The sequence below is a fragment of the Microtus oregoni genome, unplaced genomic scaffold (assembly GCF_018167655.1).
Source record: "Microtus oregoni isolate MIOR12 unplaced genomic scaffold, Mior012 000004F_ref0000308, whole genome shotgun sequence".
Taxonomy (NCBI): Eukaryota; Metazoa; Chordata; class Mammalia; order Rodentia; family Cricetidae; genus Microtus; species Microtus oregoni.
In genome coordinates this window covers 3,200,190-3,215,784 of record NW_024543063.1, presented here as the reverse complement: position 1 = coordinate 3,215,784, position 15,595 = coordinate 3,200,190, and the positions used below count along the sequence as shown (strand labels likewise).

Below are 15,595 nucleotides of genomic sequence, written 5' to 3'. Positions count from 1 at the left end.
CTCTGTGGTCAGTTTTCAGACTGCCCTGTGGAGACAAACACCAGGAATGCCACCATCTCTCAGATCCAACTGCCTCACATGGCACAGGTCACTCTGTCCTTCAGGGTAGCTAGCAGAAAGTGCCCTGGAGCTCACATTCCTGAAGCTTCTAGAGTCTGAGGACACACTGCATTACACACCTGGGCAGGACACCTGAGTGTTCCCCACAGTCTCTCACATGGAGGCATTCTCTCCTCCTAGTAACCAATGCCCCTGGTGCCAGGACTCCACCAGGGACACAGTAGCTGTCCCCTTATGACTTCCTTGGTAACAGATGAGCTTGGGACAGACCATAATCACAGAGACCACAGGGGTTGTCTACCTTTTCTCTGTGGGCTCCCCCTTCCCACAGTGCTAGATCTGGGGGCAAGTTTCTCAGCTCTAATCCTTAGCCTACTGCTCCAGCCTTCTATGGCCACCCCTGGAAGCTCCCCCACTTTATATCCATGACCCCAAATTTAGGCTCCTCAGGCTCTGCCCAAAGCCAGCCTTTATGCCTTCCAAAGGTAGTGTGTAAACTCAGCCATCCACCATAGCTGGCTTCCCTGCAGCTTATGGTTTCACAACTCTGTTCCATATGTTAGGGGCTAGATCAGAAGATGCCTGCCTGGCCACCCAGCTCACTAGTAAATATTTTGCCCCCTCCCTCTTGCCTGCCAGAACTCACCCTGCTGAGTTCTTTCTTTCTACCTAGGACAACTCTTGCATCCAGGTTGCCAGTTTGAGCAGCCGCTTGAGAGAGGCAGAGAGCGAGCTCATCCACCTACAGAGCCGTGTGGAGCAGCTACAGAGGGACCTAGCAGATGCAGCGGAAGGTGGATCTCTCCTTCCTATGAGGGGGCCCTTCCATGGCCCTTCCTTTAGCCACTTTTGGTGTATGGTCTCAGGAGGGCTCTGGGGTAGACCTGGGACTGTACCCAGTCCCCAGGATGACTCGATGCCACCTTTCTCAGTAATGATTTCCTATTAGAGGGCTGGACTCCAGAGACCTCTGGGACCTGCTGAATCTCACCATCCCCTCCCCCCCATACTTCCACCTCAGGCCAGATGCAACTGTGCCCTCCTCTACATGGCACCCTCCCTTCCAGAAAGTCACATGACTCCCCTTGTCACCTCCTCAGAGAGGCCCTTTGCTGGGGCTCCCCTCACTATTTTAAACTTACTGCTCCCATTTAAAAAAGGCGGTATGTGGTATGTGGGGGAGTGGCAGCCCAGAGCCCAAGAAAGAAGAAGGGAAGGGTGATAGGTAGAGAAAGCAAGACAAGTACAGGGAGCAGTGACCCAAGGTCAGACGATCAGGCCCCGGGACCACTCTTAGCACCCCTGGCTGAGAAAGGGAACCTCTCCCATCCCTGCACCCCGGTGACCCTTGCCTCAACTCACTGAATCTACTTGCGGTCTTTGAGCTGGGGAGGGGCAGTACCGAGTGGCAGTTACCCCATAGATCTGCCAAGCTTGGGAGCCTCAAGCCACACTGCTTTGCCCCCAGGCCAACGCAGGGCAGAGAGTGCACTGCATGGCGCCCAGGCAACTCAGGTCCTGCAGAAGGAGGCACTCCAGAGGCTGGAAGCAGAGCATCTGGCAAGGACACGAGCTGCAAGCCAGGAGAGGCGGAGGATGCAGGTAAGACTCCTGGGACGTTGCTACAGACAAACCAGATGGTCATCAGAACGTGGGTCTTGGGCCCATCCCCAGCGCAGTTACCTTTGAGGTGGTCCTAGACCTTATCGTACAGATTGGCGAAACTGAGGTCTTCTGATGGGGGCAGAGCTGGCAAGGGACAGAGCTAGGACTGGATTCCTGCCTTCCAGGTCCACCCATTTATCTGAGGTCCCACAAGCGGGCATGAGGAGGTCCTGCTTGGCTCTGAGATCCTCATGGGGCCCTTGGCTGTTGCTCCTGGGCTGCTTCTTATTCTGCGACACTCAGACACAGAAAGGTTTGCGTGGGACTCAAGTACATTTTCCTATACTGGGTACTGTGCTATGGGTAGCTGCTGGAGTTCCCATTTTAGTTGAGGATATGGGGCCTAGAAACCCTAGAGAGGGAGCAGTCAAGCCATAGATCAGGACCTGGCTCTGGCCTCCCTCCGCCCGCTCAAGTCAAGGGATTCTACCATGGACTACAGGTGAAGGAATGCAGAAAATGCTGGGCTTCCCCTGGTCAGGGGCGGGACTCCAGAGCTCAGCTGAGGCCTTCCCAAATGTTCTGGACAGGCCCAGATGTGTAGGGAAGAACACACCCAGCTGGAAGGCCTCCACCAAGTATCGGGAAAATGGGATCCCCTGGGTCGATTGCCAGAAGGATAAAGTTGGCAACCATGGGTGGGAACGGGGGAACGCAGTAAAAACTGCAGGTCACTTGTCCCCAAGTATCCCTCCGAGGAGGGAGCGGCAAGTGAATAATAGCCTTTCAACATCATGGGTTCACAGGCTTCTAAGTTTCAACCGAAGAGGCAACTACTAGGCCAGACTGGTCACCAGCCTCACTCAGGCCTACATTCCCTCTCTCCACACGGGGATCATGGGGTCAGAGGGGAGTCTAGCCATCCTCAGGGGACTTCTGCACAGAGCAGTCAGGTGGGCAGGGGCCTCCCTCAGCCTATAAAGAGGGAGACAGAAAGCAGAAGAGAGAGCCTCTCCTGCCTCCAGGAACAGCTTCCTCATCTGCCCAGGAGGTTTCAAAAAGACCCCTCTAGGCACAGCCGCTGTGCAGTGTGTGTGTGTGTGTGTGTGTGTGTGTGTGTGTGTGTGTAGCATGTTCCTCCTAATATAGCCCCACATCGATGGATGGGGACAATGGCCTTGGTTGCAGTTAAATGGCTTAGATAAACAGTGACAGGATTTGTGTACTCGGGAGATGAGGGATCAGAGAAGCCAGGGTTGGTTGGCCTGCTGGGCTAGGTCAGTTTTATTTTACATGTATGTTCACTTGTGTGTGTTTTCTCCAAGCAGAGCTGAAAATAGCTTATCGCTTTTGGGTTATCCACTTGGAAGGGAGCTTTCTAAACCTTTACAAAGTTACAAAGACTGATATTCTGCCAATGTGATGTCTCTCCTGAATTCCCCAGGCCAAGAGAAGGGTGTTGATGTCTACTATGTCTACTATGACTTTTTGTCACTATTTTTTAAAGATTTATTTATTATTTATTTAATGCATAATGAATGTTTGTCTGCATATGTATCTGCACACTGGAAGAGGGCATCGGATCCCATAGGACTACAGTTGCAGATGGTTGTAAGCTTTCTCGTGGGTGCTGGGAATTGAACCCAGGGGCTCTATAAGAGCAGCTACTGGTTCTTAACTGCTGAGCCATCTGTCCAGCTCCTCTTTGTGTCACTATCAGCTGCTTCTGTGGATCTTCAGCACAGACTCAATGGCATGTTCCTCCTAAGGTAGTGTCCCACACTAGTGTATGGAGGAGAGTGGCCTCCGTTCCAGTTAAATGCTGTGTCCTCAGTCGTACCTGACCCAAGGCTAACAGGGCCCTCATTACGCTATCTGCTCAGCTAAGCTTCTGCATTTTTGCCCTTTATGTTCATTCCCAGCTATTTCTATCCATCCTTACCTTTTCAGGGGTTTTACCCCCCTGACAAGTGTCACGTGATGAGACACGGTTTTTCCTCGGAGTGCATCCGTGCTCACTTCTCTGAGCTTTCTTCTTACCCACAAGAAGGAAGTTCATTCTTTGTTTTCTCATCTTCTTCCGGCCTCAGTTCTCAGGTCTTTCAATAGGGTTGTCTCGAGGGTGATCATCGCTGGTTGTGGTTGGGGGTCCTCCCACTGCCGGGCAATGCCCTGTGAATCTTTGTCTCCTTAGACTCCTTCTGCCTGTGTCTTGGTACCGAGGATCTGTCTGTCTGTCCTCTAGAGTGAACACCTGCCACCACATCCCACACTGTGTTTTGAGCTCCCACATCCTTTCCTGCTGCAGACCCAAGCTTTCTAGTCACTACAGCCTGCACTTGCACTTGGCCAGCAGCTTCCTGGGTCTTTGCAGCTCGTGACCATGAGCTCATGATCTAAATTCCTCCGTGCAGGAAGCCCATTCCCTGAGACAGCACTGGCACAGAGGGCCTCTCCAGGGGAGAGCTGGCAGAATCCCCACCAAAGGCCCTGGAGAAGGCCCTCCAGGCTTGTTAGGCCAAGTCCAGCTCCTTGCCATTCTAAGACTGAGGTTCTGGACCTGGACCAAGTACCACTTAGCTTCCAGGGCTCGGACTCCCAACCATGGGCCCTCTTGGGTTGAATCACAGAAGGGTAGTGTGAGCTAGGCAACTCAGGATGGTTCCTGCTCCTCTTCTGATCCCAGCTCAAAGCTCCTATGTGACAGGATGGAGCTGAGCAACAAGCTAGCCCATTCACAAATGTGTAGACTTCACACCCCCTACCTAGTGCCTTGCTAGGCGACCTCATAGATCTCAGCATGGCAGGGTGATGCAAGGGTCCCTCGGAACCTGACTGGTACGTGGTTTCAATGGACCACTCCAGATGACGTCACTGGTGAGGAAGCACCATGTGACCCTGTTCCCCTGGGAGGAATCTGCTTTCTCTTAGACTTCAGGTTCCTTGTTGCTCTCTGAGCAGCATCTCAGGTGTGTTTTAAAGATGTGACTGACACTTTGCAGATTTTTTTTTTCTTAGGGCTCTCTCTAAGGTAGAAACCAGAAGGCTCACTTGTCTTTAAAATCCAAATACGTTGCCAAGTCTGGGTGTGGTGGTGAATCTAGCACTCCAGAGGCAGAAGCAGAAGGATTGCCACAAGTTCAAAGGCAACCTGCTTCATATGACAAGAAAGCTCCAAGCCAGGCAGGGCTCTGTGAATTACCAAAATATTGGCTTGCTACAGCCCCTCTTATCTCCTTTGCCTGTCTGCTGTGAGCCTTCTCCACCAGGAGAGCGGAATTCCCTGCCTTCTGCTCACATCCTTCCCACTTCAGAAACATCTCAGCCAGGACTGTAACCCCAGCCACTCCAGATGCTGATGCAGGAAAATTGAAAGTTCAAGGGCATCGAACTAAAACACTGAGGGAGTTCAAGGACAGCATGGGCAACACGGTAAAATCCTGAGTCCAGGAAAATGGCTGTGGATATGGCTCAGTAGTAGAGCCTTTGTCTAGCGTTTACAAGGCCCTAGGCTCAATCTCCAGTACAAGAATAGACCAAACAACAAACAAAACCCTTTTCTTTATCACTCGCTTTTCAGTGCTTCGTCCTAAACTCAGGTCTCCTGATCCTGGGTCCTAAGTTAGACTCCTGGCCCCTGACCCCCACTTCTCCTTCCTATCACCATTCCCCCAAATCCAGAACTTGGGTCATCAGTCTTCGCTGTACCCTGGGCTGTGACTGGCATTTTTCTGCTCGTTGGAACTTTGGCTCCTGCCCCACCTCACCTTAAAAACAAAACTCATTTTAGTGAGAGGGCCTCAAACCTAACCCCTCTGAACACCACTCTTCCAGATTTTGTTTTTAACTTGCCTAGCTGTGAAGAGCGGACTTCTGCTATTGTTGGAAATCAGAGTGGGGGCAGAACCAGAGGGAAGTCAGTGACTCCACCCTGACATCTTAGGCTGAAGGGAAAGGCAGAGAAAGGTTCCAGCGTCCCCCTTGGTGAAGGAAACCCTGATGGCCTGCATCAGAGTAGTGTCTCCCCCTTCCAAAGACCCTCCATCCTGGGAACAAAGAGACAAAGGCCTGCTTCCCCAGCAACACTGTTATAGAGGTGCCCTCTGCTTCAAACTTGCCAGGGTGGAGTCCTGAGGGGGACAGGGGACCACCTCATCCACACGAACCAGGTTACCTGGGATTGGGAGATCTCCCCTTGGGGCCTCCCACCCTCAAGGTGCAGGGGGCAGCTCTGTGTCTCTCTGTTCTCCCCTGTCCATAATCACCTCTCGATTCAATGAAGCATTCACTTTGCTTTTATAGCAGAACATATCAACATTATGCCATCTTTTCCCCGTAACCCTAGAAAAGTACCATTTGTTCCTGGCCAGCTGGAGACCTGGGGACATGGCTACCCTTATGGCTTCCTCGTGCCGCCCCCCCTTGCCACAGCTGGGTAGTTGCCGGCCCCCACAGGGCTGGCCTAGTGCCCTCCTGGTTCTGCCAAACCTAGGGCATATTCCAAAGCAAGTCCTGAATTTTCTACAACTTCTTTCACTTTCACGGACTGATTCCCCCCTGCCCTGCTCCCCCCCACCACTTGGTTCACATAAGCCAATGTGTTTGTCAAGAAAAAGTTAATTAAAAACATATTTTTCTAATTAAATGGTAGGCTGTGCTGTGCAAACAGTACAACTCTTGTTTGAGAGCAACTCCTTCCCGTTGCCAGGGCTACTCCAGGACCAGCAGAACAACAGGGCACACAGGGCTGCCCTGAGAATCTAGACGAACAACAAGGCACACATGGCTATCCTGGGACCCAAGAGAAAAAATGGGACACAAAGGTTATTCAGGGGACCCAGCGAAATGGCAGACACAGAGGACTGTCCTAGGGACCCAGCAGAATAACAGGACACATAGGACTACCCCCAGGGAGCCATGTATGTCCAGCCATGTACGTCCCGCCATGTATGTCCAGCCATGTCTGCAGCATGAGGACATGCATCCATTCAACACCAGGACACATGCATCTGGATAAGATTTCGAGCAGAGGAACCAAGAATTGCCGCCCCCACCCCATGCACATTCCTCATACCCCAGTGGAGAGGCTACTGATGTTCTCTGTGGCACCAGGTCACAGCCCCATAGTCCCAGCAGTGCCTGAAGAGTCCTTGGACTCCTGCCCAGGCCTCCCCTGTGGCAAGCACACCCTGAACAACTCCACTGGCATTACACAGCCCACTGTGCGCTCGCTCTCTCGCTCTCTCTCTCTCTCTCTCTCTCTCTCTCTCTCTCTCTCCTGCCAGCATACGGAAGCCTCAGGACCAAGCTCTGGGTTCCAGTCCGGAGGCACCTGGCCTGCCTTGGAGGTGCACGTTTGCCAGGGCTTACACCGCAGACATGAGGCCACGGTTGCTGTCAAATGTTTGCAGCTGTAATCCTTTAATGATGTCACATTTGTTTGGATTTATCTGTGCTAAGAATATTTCATGCTGTAAAAAGAATTGTTGCGCTTCCTGCCCTTGTCTATCAATGGAGGGATAGAAACCGCACAGGAATCAGCTTTTCAAGACAGGGTACCTACTCCACCCTACAGCTCCTGCTGTGCACGCTAATCTCCATTCCGGGCCAGTCTTTGTCTCTGCCACTTTTTGGATCGTCGCTGTCATTTGGGAGTTAGGCATGCCAAGAACCTGTATATACATCTGCTCAACACCCTCAACCTCAGATGGCTTACACACAGGTGCAAATATGTTACATGAATGCCTGCATGTGTACAGTGGTTTACTGGGTGGAGGTGTGGCTGGACCCATACACCCTGCTGTCCCTAACCATTACGTTGCTAGTCTGTTATTCTTAATCTGCCTTATTCAAAGTCTGTCTTTTCAAATAATCAACTTTTATCTCTTCTCTCGTTTGCATCTCATCTATGCATTTCAACTCTTATCAACTCTTATCTCTATTATATTGGGTTTTTTTTTCTGTTTTCTACTTTGTGAATGTGGAATGCGTGACCAGTTGGTGTTTGAGCTTCTTCAGTTTCCCCTAGCTGTGATTTGCTGTGTGCCCTGCAGTAGTTTCTGTTTGTTTATCTGGTTGGTAGGTTTTTTTTTTCAGAGTCACGTAGCCCAGGCTAGCCTCAGTACCTAACTAAGGGTGACTTTGAACTTCTAATTTTACTGCCTCCATCTCCCTAGTACTTCCTTTACAGGAAAACACCATCGTGCCTGGTTTGTGTGGTGCTAGGGATCAAACGTGGCACTTCATGCATGCTAGGCACGCACTCTACCAGCTGAGCTGGGGCTCTCTTGTGTACATGCTCGCTAGAGGGGCTGGGCTCTGGTGCAGCAGAAGACAGCTTGCTTGAATCAGTTTCATGTGCATCTTTATGTCTGTGTGGGCTTGACGGCTGTTTGTTGGCTGGGTGCTTTTGGTTTGGTTTTGTCTGTTTACAAGGTAGATGATGTCTGAGATATGCTAACAAAATTTTGGAGGAGAATATTAAAACCATGGTGGCCAGCGTGATGGGATAGGTGAATGAGCACAGAGTAGACAGAGTTGTGTCTGTGACCTCAGCACTGAGCAGGGGGCAGGTGGAGCCCTGAACACACTAACCAATCAGCTTAGTGGGATAAAGGAGCTCTCGGTTCAGTAAGATGCCCTGTCTCAAAAATTGAGGAGGAGCTGGAAAAATGGCTCAGGGGTTAAAAGCACTTGCTTCCTTTGCTGAGAACCCGAGTATATATACGATTCACAGCACCCACATGGTGATTCCATAACTCTAGTTCTAGGGAATCCAGTCAAACAAAGCTCATTTCTGACCTTCTCAGGCACCGGGCATGCGTGCAGTACACACATGTACGTGCAGGCAAATACTCTCACACATAAAACAAAAATAAATTAAAAAAAAACTAAGGTGGAGAATAATCATGGACGATGTACAACATCCTTCTAGCTTCCCCATGTATAGGGATAAGCACCTATACACATATACACAAGCCTTATGAACACATACCTACACACCCCTCAATTCCCCATCAGTTGGGGCCCAAGGAACAGGTTTAGGGTGCTTGATAGCCTGCTCTGTCCTTTTTTAAAAAAGAGATTTATTTGTTATATGTAAAGTGCTCTGTCTGCATGTATGCCTGCATGCCAGAAGATGGCCCCAGATCTCATTCTAGGTTGTCATGAGCCACCATATGATTGCTGGGAACCGAACTCAGTACCTCTGAGCCATCTCTCCAGCCCTGTTCTGTCCTTCCTAATGAAGCCAAAGGACATCTAAAGAGTCCTCCATCCCTCTGCTGTTGCACCGTCCACTGACGAGTTAAAGCACAGCACATTATCCTCAACCATGTCCTTGCAGGCTCTCCAGCAGACGCCACGACTCTCAGGTGTTCTCTCTCTCTCTCTCTCTCTCTCTCTCTCTCTCTCTCTCTCTCTTCCTAGGAGCAAGTAGACACCCTGCGCCAGGCGCTGGAAGAGAGCAGCAGGCACAGACAGAGCCTTAGAGAGAAGGGGAGGCAGCTGGAGCCCCTGAAGCAGGTAAGAGACCCCAGGAGGAGGGACCTCAGGAGGAGGGACCCCAGGAGGAAAGGGTCTACCTGTCACCAGGAGGCAATGAACCTGCTCACTGTGGCAAGACGCTGCATCTGAATACCTAAAAAGTTCTTCAGTATAAAAGGAGGCCTAGGGGCTGGCCCACGCCTTTAATCCCAGCACTCCAGAGGCAGAGGCAGGTGGATCTTTATGTATTAGAGGCCAGCCTGGTCTACAGGAGCAAGTTCCAGGACAAGCTCCAAAGCTACAAGGAGAAACTCGAAAAACCACAAAAAAATACTTTACATTCAAAGGGAGTGGCATTATTAGGAGGTGTGACCTTGTTGGTCTTGGTAGAGGAAGTGTGTCACTGTGGAGGCTGGCTTTGAGGTCTCGTATATGTTTAAGCAATGCCCAGTGAATCAGATCACTTCCTGTTGCCGACGGGATCAAGATGTAAGACCCCTCAGGCCATTCTTCAGCACCATGTCTATCCACACGCCACCTTGCTTCCCACCTAGAAAATAATGGACTAAACTTCTGAACTGTAAGCAATCCACCACAATTAAATGTTTTCATTAAGAAAAAAAAAAGGAAGCCTAGGCAGATGCCAGAGGCAAGTGTGAAGTCCTGTAGTGACCCAGAAACATCCATTTCCCAGATGACAGGCAGGAAACCCCGTTGGAAGGACACCACAGGGAGTGAGAGGACTGACTTTCTTGCTATACAGTAGGCACCTCCAGAGGGAGAGGTTATTAGCAGGTTTGGGGGAAAACAATAAGCTGAGCCCAAGACCGTCCTCAGACAGACTGCCTGGCTCCAAGAGGCCAAGGATCCCCATCCCTGGCCCACACACATGCAGCGTCTCTCCACCCAGGTGCTCCTGCAGAGTCGCAGGGAACGGGAAACTGCAACAACCCAGCGGGCAGAGAGGCGAGCCCTACGGGAGCAAACCACTTCCCTGCGCACCGAGCGGGCCCGCCTACAGGGGGAGCTCGCGGCGCTGCGCACGCGCCTCATACAGGTATTAGTTTTGAGGCGGAAAAGATTCCCAGAGCCGGAGGGAAGGGTTGCAAGAAGTGGGGGAAGATCCACGGATGGCCATAGAGCGGATGCTGGGAAAAAGAAAGATTGGTCCAGCAGGTTTCAGTGTCTGCATTTGCCTTGGCAATGGTGCCAAGTTCAGAGCCGGCCTCGAAGCTTCCAAGCACCTTGTAGAGACCTCTGGTGGTGGCAATGCACCCATCTTGATTGTCGTTGAGGGAGGTGAAACACCCTCCTTGGACCACCCCTGACTTTGTGGCCAGCTCTGCCCCCAAAATGAGCTACCTCCTGGGTCCCTGGGTCCTGCTCACAGTGGAAATAGCACCCAACTTTGAGGATGTCATGTGCTGTATCAGTTCTGCAAACCTCTCTCCATATTCATAGCCTAACCACCCCCACACAAACACACACACCACATTTCTCATAGAAAGTACCACTGAACTCGCATAGAGCAGAGCAGACAGGCAGGCCATGAGACCGGGGCAGTGTTGATGCTGTGTAGGGCTAGGGATGGTCATTGCTCAGCTCAAGTCAGGGTACAAGACAGAATACTGCAGCCCGGTGTCCACTGTGCTACAAAGAAGCAGGAAGGAGCAGGACACGGCCACACGGCCCATTCAAGCTAGCTTCGCAGAGCACCGAGCTAGTCTGTGATCACAGAGCTCTGATACCCTCGCTGCCCTCTCCAAGACAGAAAAGGCCCAGGGAGTCAGGAGGTGATGGCATGTGGAAGACCAGAGGGAAGGACAGAATCTCCCAGGCTGGCCAGGAGGTGGTGGCACACGCCTTTAATCCCAGCACTCAGGAGGCAGAGGCAGGCGGATCTCTGTGAGTTCGAGGCCAGCCTGGTCTACAAGAGCTAGTTCCAGGACAGGAACCAAAAAGCTACAGAGAAACCCTGTCTCGAAAAAAAAAAAAAATATCCCAGGCTGGCCAAGTAGCATCAGCAACCTGATTACTCGGGGCTTTTGGGGTCTGCATTGCAAAACAGCGGAGCCAGGAATGTTTGAGTTGAGACATTGAGGGCCTCAGGCATGGGTTCCAAGGTAGGCTGCCCCTCTCAAGGCCTCTTGACTCACCCTCCACCCCAGCCTGCCCAGGGTACAGGAGCCAGCAGGGCCAGGGTAGTTACAAAAGCCACCAACCAGCTTTTCCGTAAAAGGCCACCTGCCCTCCCACAAAGGGAAGGTGGCATCAGTAGGATAAAGTCACCGGAGTCTTCCTGTAGCTGCTGGAGGGAAAGATGAGCTATTCCCAGCCTGAGCCTGGGTGGGGAGTAGGATCGTGTCTTCCCGGAGGTTGCTAGGGCGAGGGGAGGTGGCACTGCCTAGGGGTAACAGAGCAAGCTATGGGCATAATGCCAGCATTGGGTCCTTGGGGCCTGAGAGGGGGAGGGCAGGAACAGCTAATTAGTTGCAGGAGGTCAGCTGTGAGGGGCCCACAAACCCATAAACCCTTTATTGGTGTCTCAGGAGGGGAAACCCGGATGTGAACATTATTTATTTTGGATTTCACTTTTCTCTTCTCTTTATAACATGCATTTCTAGCAGTGTAGCTAGATTTTTTTTTTTTAAAGAAACAGGGTTCCCTTTTCAGTGGAGAGAACTCTTTGTTTTTCCCAGTGCTGAAGAAGAAAGTTTTTATTTTTTTTTAGGGCTCAGACCCTGACCTTATAACCTTGCCCGTGCAAACAGATCACTATATCCCAAGGTCCTTGAGAGTTTCGCGTGGGCTCCAGGCCCCAGATGACAAGAGTGGGTTTTTCTAGCACTGGAAAGGGCACTGCGTGGCACGGAACATGACCCCAGCAGGCCAGCAGCAGGCGGGCATAGCAGTGACCACAGAGGCAGACTGGCTCTGATCCTGCCTTGGTGATGGCCGGCCCGGTGAGACTATAAAGCCAGGATCCCCTAGGTTTCCAAGAGCACCGTGCAGCCACTCCAGGCTACTGGTGTGAATAGGTAGGCTTCTGCTGATCTCAAAGGAGAGGATTCTTCATCAGCTCTGTCTTCCTGAGGTCCCAGCTGCAGCATTAAAGGATCCCTGACCTCCACATGGAAAATGATTATGTCTCACAGCTAACCTCCAGGCTACTCCTCCTAGCCTGTATCCACCCTGCTGGGGGTGAGTGACTAAGAGGGCTTTGTCCCAGGATGGATGGCAGAGAGAGCTATGCCACTCTGACACAGGCTTGTTGGCACTGTGACAATGACCATAGTCAAACCCATGGCTTTGGCTGTGCAGTTAGCAGGTCCTGTGCATTGCAAAAGGGCACAGAGGCATGTAGGGCTCAAGAAGCCTGAGGGAGTGTTGTAAGAGGTAGAGACATAGATCTTCAAATGCCACATCCCTTACCAAAGATCACTACAGGAACTTCTGCTGGTCCAAAACAGGGCAGACACTTGCCCCTTCTCTTTAACTCCTACTGTGGCTGCAGATGCCAGTAGACCTGGACAGGGGGTAGTACTGTTGCCGACTCCACCAGGAGATTTGGACTCCGTCCCAGAAGCGCCCTTTACTCTCCAGAGGGAAGTCTGACCTAATATTGCACTTCTTCCAGAAAGACCCTAGATTCCACCACGGTTCTACTTCCCTCTCCCTGCAGGCAGAGCAGGAGACCCTGAGGAAGGAGGAGGACACAGCAATGCTGGGGGCCAAGAAGGAGCTGCTGCTCCAGTCTCTGAGCAGCCTACAGCAGGAAGTAGACGGGGCCCTGCGGCAGAGCCAGCAGCTGCAGGTGAGCTGAGTCAATGGTGTTCTATGGTATGCAAGCTTGGGGGGTAAACCTGGGGCAGGTTCAAATGGTGCGGCCCTCAAGGGGTGGGCCCACACGTATCTCGTGCCTGTGAATGTCACCTGTGTGTACAGGTACGCGTACAGAAAAGGCAGCTAGACAGGTGACTATCCGTGACAAGTGCCAAGCTGAGACTGAGAGACAACAGTGAAATCCACCAGAGACCCCTTCAGAGCTCAAGACAGAACTGGGTCAGCACTAGGGACAGTCTTTTAGGAGTGGAGGGACTGGTGCGGCCCTTTGTGAGCCAGGCTGAATGGCACAAGAAACAGAATGGAGGATCGATGCTTGGAGGATAGAGCCATATATGTCTTCTAAGCCCAGGGCCTGATACCAACCTGTGCCCCTTTGAGGGTTCGGTCTCCCCTTCCACCATGGGACACCCCCCATTCCAGTTGACTACCTTCAGGGAGGATGAATAATCATCAAAATTCAGTGACCTCCAAGGGAACCTGGGATGCTGTTCACACAGATTTAAGGCCCACTCCTGGGGCCTGTGGCTTGGGCTCCAGCCCAGCAAAACCCTTAGCAGGTGGCCTGGACTCAAAACCTGAGGGCTGAGTATGTATGCCAGCTCCAGGTCTGTTGCTGGTTCTGGGCCAGGGCCAGCACCCCAGCCGAAAGCAGTGGGGCCAAGACAGGAAGTGCAGCCCCAAAGGTAGGGTGGGGCATCCCACTGGACCTGACCCCAGGATCCCAGCAGCCCTCAGTGCCTGTGTTCTCACTCCAGGCCCAGATGGCTGAGCTGGAACAGGCCCACACCCAGCGGCTCCGAGAGCTGGCTGCCCAGCACCAACGGGACCTGGCAGCTGAGGCCGAGAGGCTCCACGAGGCCCAGCTGCAGGCCACACAGGCTCTAGAGTCCCGTGAGCAGATACACCAGCAGAGGGTGATGGTCCTGGAAAGGCAGGTAGGGCCAGCAGCCCCTGTCCTCTGAGCAGGGCTGCATAAGGGAAAAGGAAGGGCCCCTGCCCCTATGGCACCCCAAGGGTAACCACATGGCCTCTGTTGGGAGCCTTGATTCCTAGCGTACGCTGTATGTCTGCCCTTTTATGAGTGGCTCCATGGGTCATCCACAGATCAATGAGTGGTAGAATGTGGGTTCTGGACCTCCACTGCCCTGCCCCCTGAGAGGATTATTCCAGTCAGAGGTAGCCATGACCCTGAACAGGCATGAGGGACATGCAGAGACTGCCTGTTGTGTGCAGCTAGCAGTGGTGGCCCCACACTTGTCCTTTGAGTCATGGGGAGAGCATCAGCACGTGAGCAGCTTAGTGGGTTGGGAAAGTGCATCTGAGCACAGAGCCTCAGGAGTGTACATAACTGTGCGCACACAAGTACATGTGTGCACAGAGCCTCGGGAGTGTGCATAACTGTGCACACACAGTACATGTGTGCACAGAGCCTCAGGAGTGTGCATAACTGTGCACACAGTACATGTGTGCACAAAGCCTCGGGAGTGTGCATAACTGTGCGCACACAGTACATGTGTGCACAGAGCCTCAGGAGTGTGCATAACTGTGTGCACACAGTACATGTGTGCACAGAGCCTCGGGAGTGTGCATAACTGTGCGCACACACGTACATGTGTGCACAGAGCCTCAGGAGTGTGCATAACTGTGCACACAATACATGTGTGCACAGAGCCTCAGGAGTGTGCATAACTGTGTGCACACAGTACATGTGTGCACAGAGCCTCGGGAGTGTGCATAACTGTGCGCACACACGTACATGTGTGCACAGAGCCTCAGGAGTGTGCATAACTGTGCACACAGTACATGTGTGCACAGAGCCTCAGGAGTGTGCATAACTGTGCGCACACACGTACATGTGTGCACAGAGCCTCAGGAGTGTGCATAACTGTGTGCACACAGTACATGTGTGCACAGAGCCTCGGGAGTGTGCATAACTGTGTGCACACAGTACATGTGTGCACAGAGCCTCGGGAGTGTACATAACTGTGCACACACAAGTACATGTGTGCACAGAGCCTCAGGAGTGTGCACACAGTGCATATACACAAGTACATGTGTGCACAGAGCCTCAGGAGTGTGCCTACAGTGCACGCACACAAGTACTTGTGTGCTGAGCCTGCCGCAGCCCATAGCTGAACTACTGAGTCATAAGAACCTTAGAACCACTGATGGTCAAAACCCCTTATTTTATGAAAAGGAAACGGAGATACAGAGAGGCCAAGTGACGGCCCAGCGTTACCGTCAATTTAGTTTCGTGCCCCACTAGCAATGCTTATTTTAACCCAGTCATTCTAAGTATATTTCTGGCCTTAACAGAAAAAACGATCCCCTTCACTATTCATAGGATGCTCACCGATGTCCATCATGGCGGGCCTAATCCGATGAAAAGAGTCCTTCTGCCTGTCTACCCACTGTTTCTAGCCCATGCACACTCCCTTGGGAGCTATGGGCTGCAGCCTCCCCAAGCCCTTCCTGACGTAACTCTCCATGGGTCACTTCCCACCTGACTGAAGCTCTCCTGTGTCCCCAGGTGGCTAGCCTGAAGAAGCAACTGGACGAGGCAGGATGGCGGCAACAGCAGCAGGCCCACAGTGACTAG

General features: G+C 52.2%; 1 protein-coding gene across 1 annotated transcript in view; it reads left to right on the top strand.

Annotated features, from left to right (window-relative positions):
• Window positions 1-15,595, top strand: part of LOC121447590 (putative ciliary rootlet coiled-coil protein 2) — a 61,781-nt gene extending 46,186 nt beyond the window's left edge. Inside the window, exons 27-32 of the mRNA XM_041650928.1 lie at window positions 734-854; window positions 1,529-1,662; window positions 9,094-9,189; window positions 10,061-10,207; window positions 12,833-12,964; window positions 15,527-15,595. Of these exons, the coding sequence (XP_041506862.1) occupies window positions 734-854; window positions 1,529-1,662; window positions 9,094-9,189; window positions 10,061-10,207; window positions 12,833-12,964; window positions 15,527-15,595 (699 nt within the window). The remainder of the gene's footprint in view (window positions 1-733; window positions 855-1,528; window positions 1,663-9,093; window positions 9,190-10,060; window positions 10,208-12,832; window positions 12,965-15,526) is intronic.